General features: G+C 43.7%; 1 protein-coding gene across 1 annotated transcript in view; it reads left to right on the top strand.

Moving 5' to 3' along the window:
* The window catches only part of GLI2 (GLI family zinc finger 2), a 266,185-nt gene extending 256,008 nt beyond the window's left edge, over positions 1–10,177 (top strand). The window contains exons 12-14 of the mRNA XM_030580490.1: positions 515–796; positions 3,609–3,945; positions 4,986–10,177. Of these exons, the coding sequence (XP_030436350.1) occupies positions 515–796; positions 3,609–3,945; positions 4,986–7,336 (2,970 nt within the window). The 3' untranslated portion in view covers positions 7,337–10,177. The remainder of the gene's footprint in view (positions 1–514; positions 797–3,608; positions 3,946–4,985) is intronic.
* Positions 10,178–13,266: the final 3,089 nt, after the last annotated feature.

The following is a 13,266-nucleotide window of genomic DNA, read 5'->3' as shown; positions in this document are numbered from 1 at the left end:
ATCCAGCCTGGCTTAGTTTCTCTGGATTTCCATAGATCAGGAGGTCTCAAACATTTTCCCAAAGTAGACACCATCTTAATGGAGAGATGTCTTGTAGACAATCCCCTGCAATTCTAATGACTCAGACCTCCTCCCCTCTCATCCACAATCATGAAACGTTCCTGTGGCAACACGTTTAGGTGGAAAAGTAATATTAGGAAAGTATTTTGTGACTTTTTAGCTGTCTTTGAATTTAGCAGCCCAAAACAAGAAGTAAAGCCAGTACCAAGCGACTAGTCAGGTCTCTGTGGCTCACCACCAAGTGTTCCATGACCACCAGCAGAACATGGATCACAGTTTAGAAATCTGCCACAGATGCTTTGCAAGATCCTAAGAGGCAGATTCTCCACTTTTTTTTGCTGACAGCATCGTGGTCATTGTGTTCTGTAAGGACATGACTTATCTTTGTCCACAAAGCATGTCCACAATATTTCAGTCCGCTTTAAAAATAACCTCAAATTTGTCATCTCGACAGAAACCCTATGTCTGCAAAATCCCGGGCTGCACAAAGAGGTACACGGACCCCAGTTCCCTCAGGAAGCACGTCAAGACTGTGCACGGGCCCGATGCCCATGTCACAAAGAAGCAGCGCAACGACGTTCACCCGCGGCCGCCTCCCCTCAAGGAAAATGGCGACAACGAAGCAAGTGCCAAGCAGAGTAGCAAGGTGTCAGAAGAGAGCACCGAGGCTAACAGCACCACCAGAACCCTGGAGGACTGCTTACAAGTCAAAACAATAAAGACCGAGAATTCTGTGGTAAGGGAAGCTGTTGTTTAAAAGATAAGAGTGTGGTTTGTAATTTCTCAGAGACACAGGTGAAAAATGTAAAGTTGCAGCCTTTTTCCTCCTCATGCATTTGCCATGCACCCAGAAATTTGCATTACGATCCCAGTTTTCAAGGCCCCCAACCCTGAAGTTAAGATTGCAGGACAGTTACAAGTCCCCAGTGTATTCTGTGTCTTGTTACACAGCAACACAGAGCCCAAGGTGTGATATTTGTAACATGGCTGATACGTCATGATAGGATAATGAATGAACGCATCAGCCCATGCGGCGTTAATGCCATGCCATGAAGGTGAAAATGCGACAGTAACATGTCATCATAATACAATTTCTTTTGTCCCCCCGAGACACTTTAAATCAGGCAGTAGTCTTATTTCCTTTCCAAGCCAATCGCACATCATTTCATTAAATCTGTGTGTTTCTGTGTATTACACAGTAGTTAGAGGAAGTCAAGAGTCTTGCTGCACCATAACTCTTTCACATTTCAACATTTCTCCTTCACTTAGCAGCCAAAAAGACATTTTTTTTGTAAAACAAGAGGCCATAAATGGCTGAACTAAAGTCACTTCACCTGCTAGAGTTCATTCAGTCTCTGGGTTTCTCACTGGAGTTGTGAGAACTTCACAAGCCTTTGAGACTCAAAAGATGCAGTTTCTTGATTTTAAGCCAGGCTAAAATATTTCCATTTCTACCAGTCAACATGGCTTTGCACTATAAAAAGGGCTAGATGCCATGCTCGTGGCTGATACTGTGACGATACATGAGTTTAGTCCAGGAAGGAATTTACTGTTTTCACAGTCCATTTTATTGGCTAAATGGACAATTTCACCTTCACATGCTCCTGTGTTCATTGAAAAACTCAGTGTAAGATTAACTAACAAACACAGTGTTTTTCTAGGAATATATTTCTCCCCTGCTTTCCCTAACGGTGATTTTTCTAACAGACTGTAGGTCAAGTTCTTTCCATAGTTACACCCTGTACAACTCCATTGGTGTTAGGCACAGTGGGCAATCCTTCCTTTCTGCTACACCCATGAAACCCCTTTTACTTCACTTGGGCTGCATGGTGTAATGAGGGCACTGCCCAGCTCACGGTGCCTATTGACAACATATGTATCTATCTGTATTTACTACTTGTTTCAATTCAAATATCTGAAGCCCTGGGATGGCGCTAGTGACTGGTTGATTGAAATCACTTGTAATGGTGTCTGGGGGTCCCTCTTTCTGACCCAAAATTTGATCTAATCCAAAATCCACCAAGGTCTGTGAAAATTCACTGGGAGTTGGATCCAGGTACATTAAGAGATGTTCAATTAAATGTGCTGACTTCTGAATTGGGGTGGGGTGGGTCTCAGGAAGAAGAATGCTGCTAATTTACCCTGAATTGCGCACTCCCTTCTATGCTCTTTCACTAATCTTCTCCCTTTCGTTAATGTTCTCTTTATTCTAACAACCTGTTCTTTGTTCCCACTTACCATTCCTTACTGTACCTTCCTAAGGACAGTCGGTTCTAAGGTGAGCAAAGAAATTCTTTGTATTGAAAACACTGTATAAAAATGTGATATATTCTGTACTGTGCATCTACAGCTAACCAAGACGAGTTAGTGTGTAAATGCAAAGGGAGTGAGGAGGTGTAAGTGGGCTGCCAGTAAGGGGCAATTGGGGGAGGGTCCAGCACCTCTTTGTCAGTGTCCCAAGAATTCCCCTTAGTTAATTCCTCTCAGCATTACCCCCCAGCATTGCACTCCTGGAATGCAACCTCTGTCCTTCCAATGAAAGGAAACTGAACCCTCTAAAGCCAGGCAGCCCTGCTAGTTAGGGCTGCTTTTGATCAAAATAAGGCACTGCCTCTCCTGACACACCCACCTGGTCCTGGAGCTAAATATGTTGCCTCTGCAGCATTCCCAGGTTGTGACAATCTCTGGAGCAAGAGTTCAGGACCAGGAATTGAGAACCCTGGCATCTTACCTAACAATGAAGTGTGCTGTGAGCAAGGAAGTTCAGACCATTCAATGTTTGTTGAAAATAAGTTGCTCAGTGTGAAATGTCATTTCTAATGCAAGTAAAACAAACCTTTACGGCACTTATCTACCTCATCTGTAAGTGGGAGCTTGCAAACAGCAAACCATGTTTTTATCCATCTAGAAAGATTCTCAGCTCAACTAATTACATGTTAAGGTATTTAAAAGACAGAAATATGTTGTGCCTGAAACACTTAGGACTTGATCCTATGTTAGATAAACTGGTGCTCATTGCAGCTGTACTTTGCACAATCTGCTAATGCACTAGCTTATCTTAATGAATCATCAACCCTTTATCTACTGCAGCAGCAATGTTTGGTTTGTCTCTATGGGAAAAATGAAACACAACAAAGATTTTTAACCCATAGGGGTTTTATGCAAATGCTTGTGAATTTAAAAAAAAATAAAAAATCCATCCAAATTTGTTAAAGTACTGCTGTTTATAAATAAACCTAGTGCCCACAGCATGAAACTATAATGCCAGTTGGCATTAATTAGCATACTGGCCTTATCAGCAGCAAAGACTGGATATGGAAACTAACCTATCCACCCCCACCTAAAAAAAGTGCTCCGTGGCTGCAGAACAGAGCTAAGACATGGCAGTGGGCAGCATGTGTGTATGGGGAAGGAGGTGACCACATGTTCCCTGTATCAAATGTGTTGATAAATAGGAGACTTTAATCTCCAGGTCCGTGTGCGTGTGTATTCCAAAGCTGTGTTTTCAACCACAGAACTCAAACCTTCTATTATTTCTCCTTTTCAAGATGTGTCAGTCCAGTCCTGGTGGCCAGTCATCATGCAGCAGTGAACCATCACCACTTGGTAGCACCAACAACAATGACAGTGGAGTAGAAATGAACATGCACAGTGGGGGAAGCCTGGGAGACCTGACCACACTGGATGACAATGCTCCTGTTGTGGACTCGACAGTCTCATCGGGCAATTCAACAGTCAGCCTTCAGCTAAGGAAACACATGACGACGATGCAGCGACTTGAACAGCTCAAGAAGGAGAAACTCAAGACGGTTAAGGATTCCTGCTCATGGGTGAGCCCAGCTCCACAAGTCAGAAACACCAAGCTGCCTCCCATACCAGGAAATGGTAAGCCATGGTCCTGTGTTCTTCCCGCTATTAGACTCCCTCAGGCCATGTCCCATGTCTCACAGTGAAGGGTCTGCCCTAGAGCAGAATCATTTCCCCGCCTATCAGCATCACTCCTCACAGAATAAAGATGAGCTGTCTCATAAAAGGAAACTCAGGTGTGAACTCAGCTGTATCATTTTGGGTGGGATTCTCAGGGTTGCCCAAGGCTAGTTTGCACCTGCTCCCTCTTTACCCCAGTTATAGCAGCCCTGTGCTAGCAGTAACAATCCCTTGTGAGCTGTTTTGCCATCTGAGGGCTGCTAGAGCCAGCAATCCAGTCATGCCCCCCTCCCTGGCCATGACTTTGGCCTGCCTCTATATCAGGTGGGGAGCTCAGTGATGGTGGCACAGAGCCACCTATGCTAGTTTTACTTCTATGCCAGCTGGAGATTCCTGACTCGGACAAATTTATGATCACTTTGTGCCTCTCCAGCTTATCAAAGAAAAATAGGTAGGTGATCTGTTCTTAGAGTTTACTGTATAGGAGCTTCTTGAATTGCTCTGGGAAAGATCTCAGAAGGGCACATGAATTCTAGTACTGAGCAATGAGACCTCTGCCTCTGAATTTTTGAAACCAGTCTGAGTGACTGATCATATGACGAGGCTTGGAAAACACATTATGCCTGTAGTGTCTTTCATTCTGCCTTATAAAAAGAAGCCCATAGGAATGCTCTGCTCATCGGTTGCAGTGGTAATAAAGCAAACACTGGAAAAGACTCTGTAGCAGCGACTCAATTAATTTCCTGAGTACATCTCTCTGTCCTCTTTCCCTGCCCTGTACTGTACCTTTTCTCATAGGAGCAGAGCTGCAGACAATGGGCTAACTCCATTACCAGTTAGTCACGTTTACATCACTCTTCTTAAGCAAACATTTGCTGTTGAGTAACACACGCAGATCTGTATTTAGACCCCAAGCACAACATGTAATATAGCTATTTACCCCAAAATAGCCCTCTCAGCTAACAAAACCTTTTTTCTTCCCCCCAACATTCCTCCAGGCTCTATCCTAGAAAATATTGGTGGTTCCTCTGCTACACTGCCTAATCCTAGAATAACGGAGCTGTCTGTAAATGAGATTACGATGCTGAATCAGCTCAAAGAACGCCGTGACAGTACGACAAGCACCATCAGCTCAGCGTACACTGTCAGTCGCAGATCATCAGGGATTTCCCCTTACTTCTCTAGTCGCCGTTCCAGCGAAGCTTCGCAGTTTGGGAATCGTCCCAACAACACGAGCTCTGCCGACTCCTACGACCCAATTTCTACGGATGCGTCACGCAGATCGAGCGAAGCCAGCCAGTGTAGCGGCATACCAGGCCTTCTCAACCTCACACCAGCTCAGCACTACAGGCTGAAAGCCAAGTATGCTGCTGCCACGGGGGGCCCTCCTCCCACACCTCTACCTAACTTGGAAAGAATGAGTCTGAAGAACAAGATCTCTCTTCTTGATGGGCCAGATCCTGCTTTGCCTTCATTTCGCCTCCCTCCTGGGCCAAGACGCTGTAGCGATGGCAGCACTTATGGGTACGCAGCAGCCCCGGCTTTTCCCCATGACGTGTCAGGTAACAACACAAGACGCGCGAGTGATCCTGTGAGGAGACCCACCGCAGATCCACTGTCCCTCCCTAGAGTCCATCGCTTCAATAGCACCAACAGCATGAATCCCCTCCATCCACCACATCCTGCAGACAGAAGGAATTGCAGCCTTTCAAATTACACACACTCCGATGGGAGCCTTCCCAGGCACGTCTATTCACCTCGACCTCTGAGCATTAGTGAAAATATTACCATGGAAGCAATGGCAGGTGAGACGGAGGGCCCCATTGGAGAAGATGACATTATGCTGCCAGATGATGTAGTGCAATATATCAAATCTCAGAACAATGGGACAGCTGTAGAAAACACTTCCATGGGGTACAGTAATGAAATGCTAAACTTCCCAGGCAATGGGAAACTGCAACATCAGAACTTGTCTAGCCAGCGCAGGATGGCTGGAACTGATACAAGCATGAACCATTTGGGTCCGGGGGTGGCAGAGTGCCACATGAGCTTTGGTGCGCCCTCGAACATGAGCAAGAACAACATGCCCGTCCAGTGGAATGAGGTTAGCTCAGGTACCGTTGATGTTATGTCTAACCAATCGAAGCAACCGTTTTCTCAAGGAAACTTAGCTGTTGTCCAGCAGAAGCAGAACTTTGGTCAGTATCAGAACTTTAACCAGCAGCAAATGCAGATGAGTCAAAGCGGCATGAATGTAACACAGCAGAATTTTATGCAAAGAAATGTGAGCATGGATGGGCAAAGGCTAAACTGTATGCAGCTGAGGCAGCAGCAGATAAATCCAGGCCCTAATATGAACTCCGATTTGAGCCTGCACCAAGGATATAACCAGGCTCATCAAATGCTGAGCCCAAATGCAATCAGTGGAGATCCAAACCAGCTTTCCCCTTCTTGTAGCAACATGGCAGTGAAGTCTGGATCCCACGTTCATCCTCAGCAAATGGATGTTGCAACAGATCCCTCTTTAATGGTCAACAGTAATAGACTGACTCAGGTCATGCATGAACTAAGTCAGCAGAACTATTCATCTCAGACAAATCCCATGAATTTCTCCATGACTCAGGAGGTGTTTTATCAGCCCCCTTCTTTAATGACCTCAAATCAACCAAACTTTGAGCCGCAACAGAGCATAATAGGTTCAGCTGGCCAGACCTACGCTCCTGGAATGGTACAGCCTCATCCTCCACCTGACCCTAGTCCAGTAAACAGGCATAGAGGGATACGCAACATGCAGCAACTCGGTTACATGAGAACTCCCCACCCTACTAATGCCATGAGCCCTGGCCAGGAAACAGCAGAGGCCACTCCTAAAAGAACCAACAATACGGTGTCAATGCAGGCCCAGCAATGTGCAAACAGCACAAGGGAAAACAATTTGATGTACTATTATGGTCAAATCCACATGTATGAACAAAATGGAAACTTTGATAACCATGTGGACTGTAGAGTGGGACAGCAGCAGTGTACCTTGAATATCAAGCCAGCTGCCATGCCGTCGCCTGGAGCTAACCAGGTGTCAAGCACAGTGGACTCACAGGGTCTGGAGCCTGCTCAGATAGATTTTGATGCCATCATGGATGATGGAGACCATTCAAGCCTGATGTCAGGAACCCTCAGCCCTAGCATTCTGCAGAATCTCTCCCAGAATTCCTCTCGCCTTACAACTCCACGGAACTCTCTGACACTGCCGTCCATACCAGCTGGAATAAGCAACATGGCGATAGGCGACATGAGCTCCATGCTAACCACCCTGGCAGAAGAGAGTAAATTTCTTAACATGATGTCCTAATGATAAAGCCCCACGGTTTATCCGAGGGACTTTACACAAAGCAGTTTTGTGAATGTGCTTTTTAAAAATAATCAGTTTCTATAGAGTAGCATTTTTGACAAGTATTAAATACATTAAAGGGATTCAAAGTAAACATAAGTCTGTACAGAGACATTGTAAACTATCTAAAAGCAGTTTAGCACCAAGAGTGCAACCTCTAGTATTATTTTTTTGCTTGGTTTTTCAGGGGTCTGAACAACGCCACCACCAAATGAGAATATTGCATAAGAATGGTTAAAAATGAATTTTTTTCCTCCATTTTTGCCACCTCCCTTTGTTTTCTTTTAGTTATGTCTGCAAAAAGACCATTTCTCAACACATGCTAGAAACAAATGGAGGGGTGTCTTTTTGATCTGAATAAAAGCCATACTGCGTATTCTGCTCCAGTGAGATAAGCATTTAGTTACGTTTCCCAAAAAGTCCACTCCTGGCAATATCATTATAAACTGTTCTTTGTACCTTGCGACTTTGTAGAAAAGCATCAGTTCCAAACAGCTTCTCAGAAAAGTGCCTTACTATGCTTTAGCGTTAAGTAGTCAAGGCATCTCTTCCATTAAAAGCAAATATAGTATATATAAAATCAAAAGAAATGTACATTTATGAAGCATAGCAGTATTTTGGAAAAACATCAGAAAGATATGTTGATGGGACACATGAAAGATGAATGCCCGCGTTTGTCAGATGTGTTTACAATATGGGTAGAATGTAGCAGAGGCCTGAAAATACCATTCATCCGAAAGCATCTCTAATGGCAGGAAAGCCCCAATCCTGCAAAGGTTTATGCATGTGCTTAACTTTATGCCCTGTCAGTAGTGACTTCAGTAGAATAGTGACTTTCATCTGGGGCCTTAAACAACTTGTGTAAATCAGGAGGTTATATCAGAATTAATTCAGGGAAGCCTATGGTCTGTGTTGTACACGATGTTGGACTAGATGATCACAGTGGTCCCTTCTGGTCTTAAACACTGTGAATCTATGAAAATTGCTAATGGGGCTTCACAACGGCTCAGCTCTAATTTGTCCTCACTGGGGTGATGGGGGGGGGGTGGCACATAATTACTTAGCTAGCTTAGGACTTGTCTGCACAAACAGTTAGGTCATGACAAGGTGAGGTGTGACTCTACCCCACACTAGCCTGCCTCAGACTAACTATCCACATGGATCTTGCTGATGCACATTAACAATTCTGTGCACTTTGGTCTGGTCCTCTTTGAAACGGGACTAGATCCAAGCGCCCCGACGAACAGTTAATGCATATCAGCAGGGCCTACCTCACAAGCTAGTGCAGGGTTGATTCATATCCCAACTTGCCACAAACTAAATGTTCGTGTAGACGAGCCCTTACTCAAATGTCTGGGATTTGTAGTAGGGTATCGGAGCTGTGGGTGAAAGCCTCTCTGAAAATTACCCATAGGAGGAATCTAACCACAAGCAAATCCTCCACAAAATATAAACTGGTTAACAGTTTTTGCAATTTTAGGGCCCGATCCTGAAGTCAGTGGAAAGACTCCTCAATGCATTATTTATTACTGTTGGCAGACAAAAAGGTAAACACCTGAAAACAGACCTCACTGAAATTTACCACATCTCAAAAAGACAATTCTTTTCTTCCTAATATTATAGTGTTAAGTATGTCAAGAGGAAGGGTACACACATGAAATTCCCTCCTGATTCCAAACATCCTGTGTGCTGAACTTTAAAAAACTAAACCAGATGTGCATGATGTCTCATCAGCAGGGCTCCATCCTTTCCCGCTCAATGGATGTCCAACGCTTTACTGAATGTGGCTCAGTTCCCCTGCAAACTGCAGCTTCCACTGGGTGCTTTTTAAAGGTGCTAACGTTGGCTTTCTACAATCATTGCTGTCCTTTTGCACTCACCGGTGCCGCACAGACTGCGCTGATGCTAGCACTTGTGGCTGTTGCATGAATGCCAGTCATCATTCCTGCCCAACTCTTTGTGACGCCAAATACCCCAGAAGGCCACACATAAATCAAATATATATTTACCAAAGGACCAGAGTGCAAAAGCCTTCCTTGTGTTGGGCAGCACCCTACTCCACGTATCGTCCTGTTAACTCCAGTGGGACTGCAAAGAGAGTAAGGGGTGAGTAAACATAGCAGTAACTGGCCTACCCTAATTCTTAGATAAAAAGCTTGGATAAACAAAGCATGATGGGCTTGATCCTGCCTTCCTCACATATCCTAAAAAACCCCTGACGTCACTGGGACTCCTGACTGTGCTAGGAAAGCAAGATCAGGCAGAGCAGCTGTTTGCACTTGTGCCTAACCTAGAAAGATGAATTTAAAATGACTGGGGTTTGAGTTCATGGTACAGACTCACCTGCAGTTACCTCACCCTTGCATTTGAGGAAAGAGGTCAGGGCCCAGTTTAGGACTCTGAGCCATACTGGATGTATGGAGTTACACTTCGGGCCTCCCAAGTGCTGCAACTGATCAGGCCCTTGCGTCTCCATTGGCTGTTGAGCTGATTTATTCAGTGGATGCATATGACAGTGCATGTTAGTGAGCCCCACTTCAGGCAGCACACTTAACAAGAAAAGATCAACCCCCAAAGCAAAACCATATCTCCAGTTTGTCAAGATTCCTATAATTTTTCAGAGGTGGTCTTCCTTCATTTACTGAAATAGTATTGTAACCATTCCAGCTCTGTATATAGTATGTATAGAAGATATCATTACTAAAAGCACTGTAGGTGAATTGTTCTGTCAAATTTATATCTTATGGACATTTTTAGCTGTTTTCTACATCATAAAAATGGCGGTAACGTGCTGAACCTGTATATAAGCCTTTTGTACATTAAAAAGTAATTTTTTTCATAACTTATTTTGTTTCATGGTTACTGTATTGTGGTAGCACTCAGAGGCCCATGCAGGTTCAGGGCCTGCGTGTGCTGGGTGTTGTACAAAGATAACAAAAAGATGGTTCCTAACTTGAGGAGCTTACAATCCAAGTACAGGCTGAGAGACTACAGGTGGATGCAACAAATTGATGGAGTGTGCCAGGTAACAGATGCATGTGGGCAGTGTGATAAGCAGCAGTCACAGCACACCAGCTGCCTAGCCATTATTGAGAGCCAAGGTGGGTGAGAAAATATCTTTTATGGAACCACCTTCTGTTGGTGAGAGAGACGAGAAGAGCTCTGTGTAAACTCGAAAACTTGTCTCTCTCACCAGCAGAAGTTGCTCTAATAAAGTATATTACCTCTTCCAACTTGTCTCTCTATTAGCCTGGGACCGACGCGTTACAACAACACTGCATATAACCATTGCTGAGTTTTTTGTAGGCATCATGGCAAAAGTGAGTTTTAAGGGGAACAAGGTCATGGCTTTTGGGGGGTTTACAGGAAGCTCCTTCCACCCAGAAGGGGACAACATGGCAGAAAACACCAAGGTGCTTGGCTGGAAATTTGACAAATGGGCAGTTAAGGCTGGCATTGCTGGCAGAGCAGAGACGAGGGTTGATGGCTCAAGAGTTGTTTTGTGTTTGGTGCAGTGAAAGGGAAGCCAGTCTGTTTGTTTCCTATTTGACAGTAGCTGGTGATGTGCCAAGCAGTAGATCTACTGGTCGAGATCAAAATTAAGTCTGGTGTGCCTCCCATTGAAGTGAACAGAGAGATTCCCACTGACTTCAAGGAGAGTTGTATCAACCACTTGAGAGATTGCTTTTTGCCTTGGCTCTGTCATTGGCCAACAAAATATCTGAATTGTGACTATGCGCTAATGTGAAAGGGTTCTGGTGCAAACGTAGTAATATATCACTCTTTATGAGAATTGTTTAGAAACTGTCAGTTTAAGTTGCAATGGAAACTTTAAAATTTATAACACCCGCAATAAGTTAAACCAATCAGATCTGCCATACATTTTGGCACAACTGAAGCTTAAAAGAGACCCAAACAGAATCCTGCTCCTTCTCTCTTTGGAATCAATGGCAAAACTCCCATTCATTTCAACAGCAGCAGAGTCTGACCCTAAGCAAGCATGAATACTGCAATATCCTTTCAGTCCAAAGCGGAGGTGGAGGAAGAAACTACACAGCAGTAAAGACTCCCTCTCTGTGCAGTTCCTGTGCCAAGTCATTGTGTTATTCTCAGTACTAAGAGATGAAAATGTCCGTGGATTAGTGTCTTCTCCAAAGCTTAGAGAAGTCTTTACATTTACCCTTGGCCCTTAGTAAACATTATGGGAAACGCAAACAAAAAATGACCATATCAAGCCTTTTGATGTTTTGTTGTGAACATTTTGTGGGATTTGAACCAATCACCGTAAGGCAAAAAGGTTGACTAGCCCATTATTATCCTGTTAGCCTCAAAATCCATCAGGTAGAGATCACAATATTCTGAATTACAAAAATCGCTAAGGAATGGCTTTTGTTATTATTGGAGATAAATTGTTCTGACTTATTTTTTCCTCCTTCTCTGAATTAGGGCCTCATCCATTGTCCACTGAAGTCGATCAGAGTTTTTTCTATTGACTTCAGTGGCTTTTGAGTCAGGGTCTAAGTTCTTACTTATTTACACCTAGAAAGGGAGTCAAGATTCTAATATGTGATCCTAATCCAGATGTAAAGTTGCCTCTAATTCAGGGGTGTTCAGATGCAGAGTTTGATGGGAACCCATCTCTGTTTGTATTATAAACTCTACATTTCTCTCCATTGGGGCTAGCACTTCCCAGGGCTCCCTGTGATGAATTGTAACCACTTGCACTTTCTTTGTTGCTTGCACATCCTGGAATGTACAGCACAGCGGGGTTTGTGTTTCTTAAAAGGCTCCTTGTGCAGAACTGTAAACACAGAAATGGTGATAATCCTTTGGAACAATGAAAGTCCGTTAATTAACCATGGCCTTGGGCGCAGCTGGAATCAGGAGCTTGAGAGTCAATATTAAAATAAATGTGAACGCTTCATTTCATATTTAAGTATTCGTCTTTTTAATCAGTTTCCTTCTGAACTAAAATAGAGTATCTCTTTGGGCCAAATTCTAGAACCCTTAACTGAGTGAGACTTTACTTCATATTGAAATCAATGGGACCGTGTGAGGAGTAAGGCCTTCACGAGCCTTTAAAATTGAGCTAATATATAATGTTTTCCTTGGGGGTGGGGAAGAGACCACAAAAGCTACTGTTGCTGGATTTTGTTGCACCCCTACTGAGTACAGAGTCATTCCACTGGCCTCTTTATTGCAATGGTCTTGGTAGAGATGACATAGAAGCTCTTGTTCTTTATGAGCAGTTGGATCTACTGGGAAGAGCATATGTGTTGTAAAGAAATGGTGTGTTTTACATTACTGGAAGGACAATTTATGACCAACCAAGGCCTCTTGCAGACAGCTGTTTAACTTGTAAGTAAAATGACCTAACACTTAAGAAATTTAGAAGCTACAAAACATCCCTATACTACAGCCACTGCATTTATTCCCACCCACCCCTCATGATTTATGTTTCATGTAAAATTATAAATAGATACTTTAAATACATTCACTATAAAAAAACCCAAAGTAAAGCTTTTACACATGCTGAACGATTTGTGGCTATGGTAGCCTCCTGCAGTTGCACCAGTATCTATGACCCATAGGCTAGATTTACACCTGTGTATGCAGAGGCTCAGCTGACTGACTGACTCCTATTAATGATTAAGATAGTTGCTGAGCTACATTGCCTCATGATGGGCTATAAATGTACCCTATTTATTGCTGGTTTATGGAAACACTTTGCTTATTACCCCAAGGGCTGATCGGTGGTTTGTTCCTTTCAGAGGACGCTATCTTGCACTCTGCAGGCTCAGTCTGGTCTTTACGTTGTTGAACACCTTCCTGCACTACTACTAATGTTATTATTTGTATGGTCATGATCGTGAATGAGAACCCCATTGTGC

Source organism: Gopherus evgoodei, chromosome 11 (genome assembly GCF_007399415.2).
Source record: "Gopherus evgoodei ecotype Sinaloan lineage chromosome 11, rGopEvg1_v1.p, whole genome shotgun sequence".
In the NCBI taxonomy this organism is placed as follows: Eukaryota; Metazoa; Chordata; order Testudines; family Testudinidae; genus Gopherus; species Gopherus evgoodei.
Note: the sequence above shows the minus strand (reverse complement) of the source record. Positions and strands in the feature narration are given on the sequence as shown.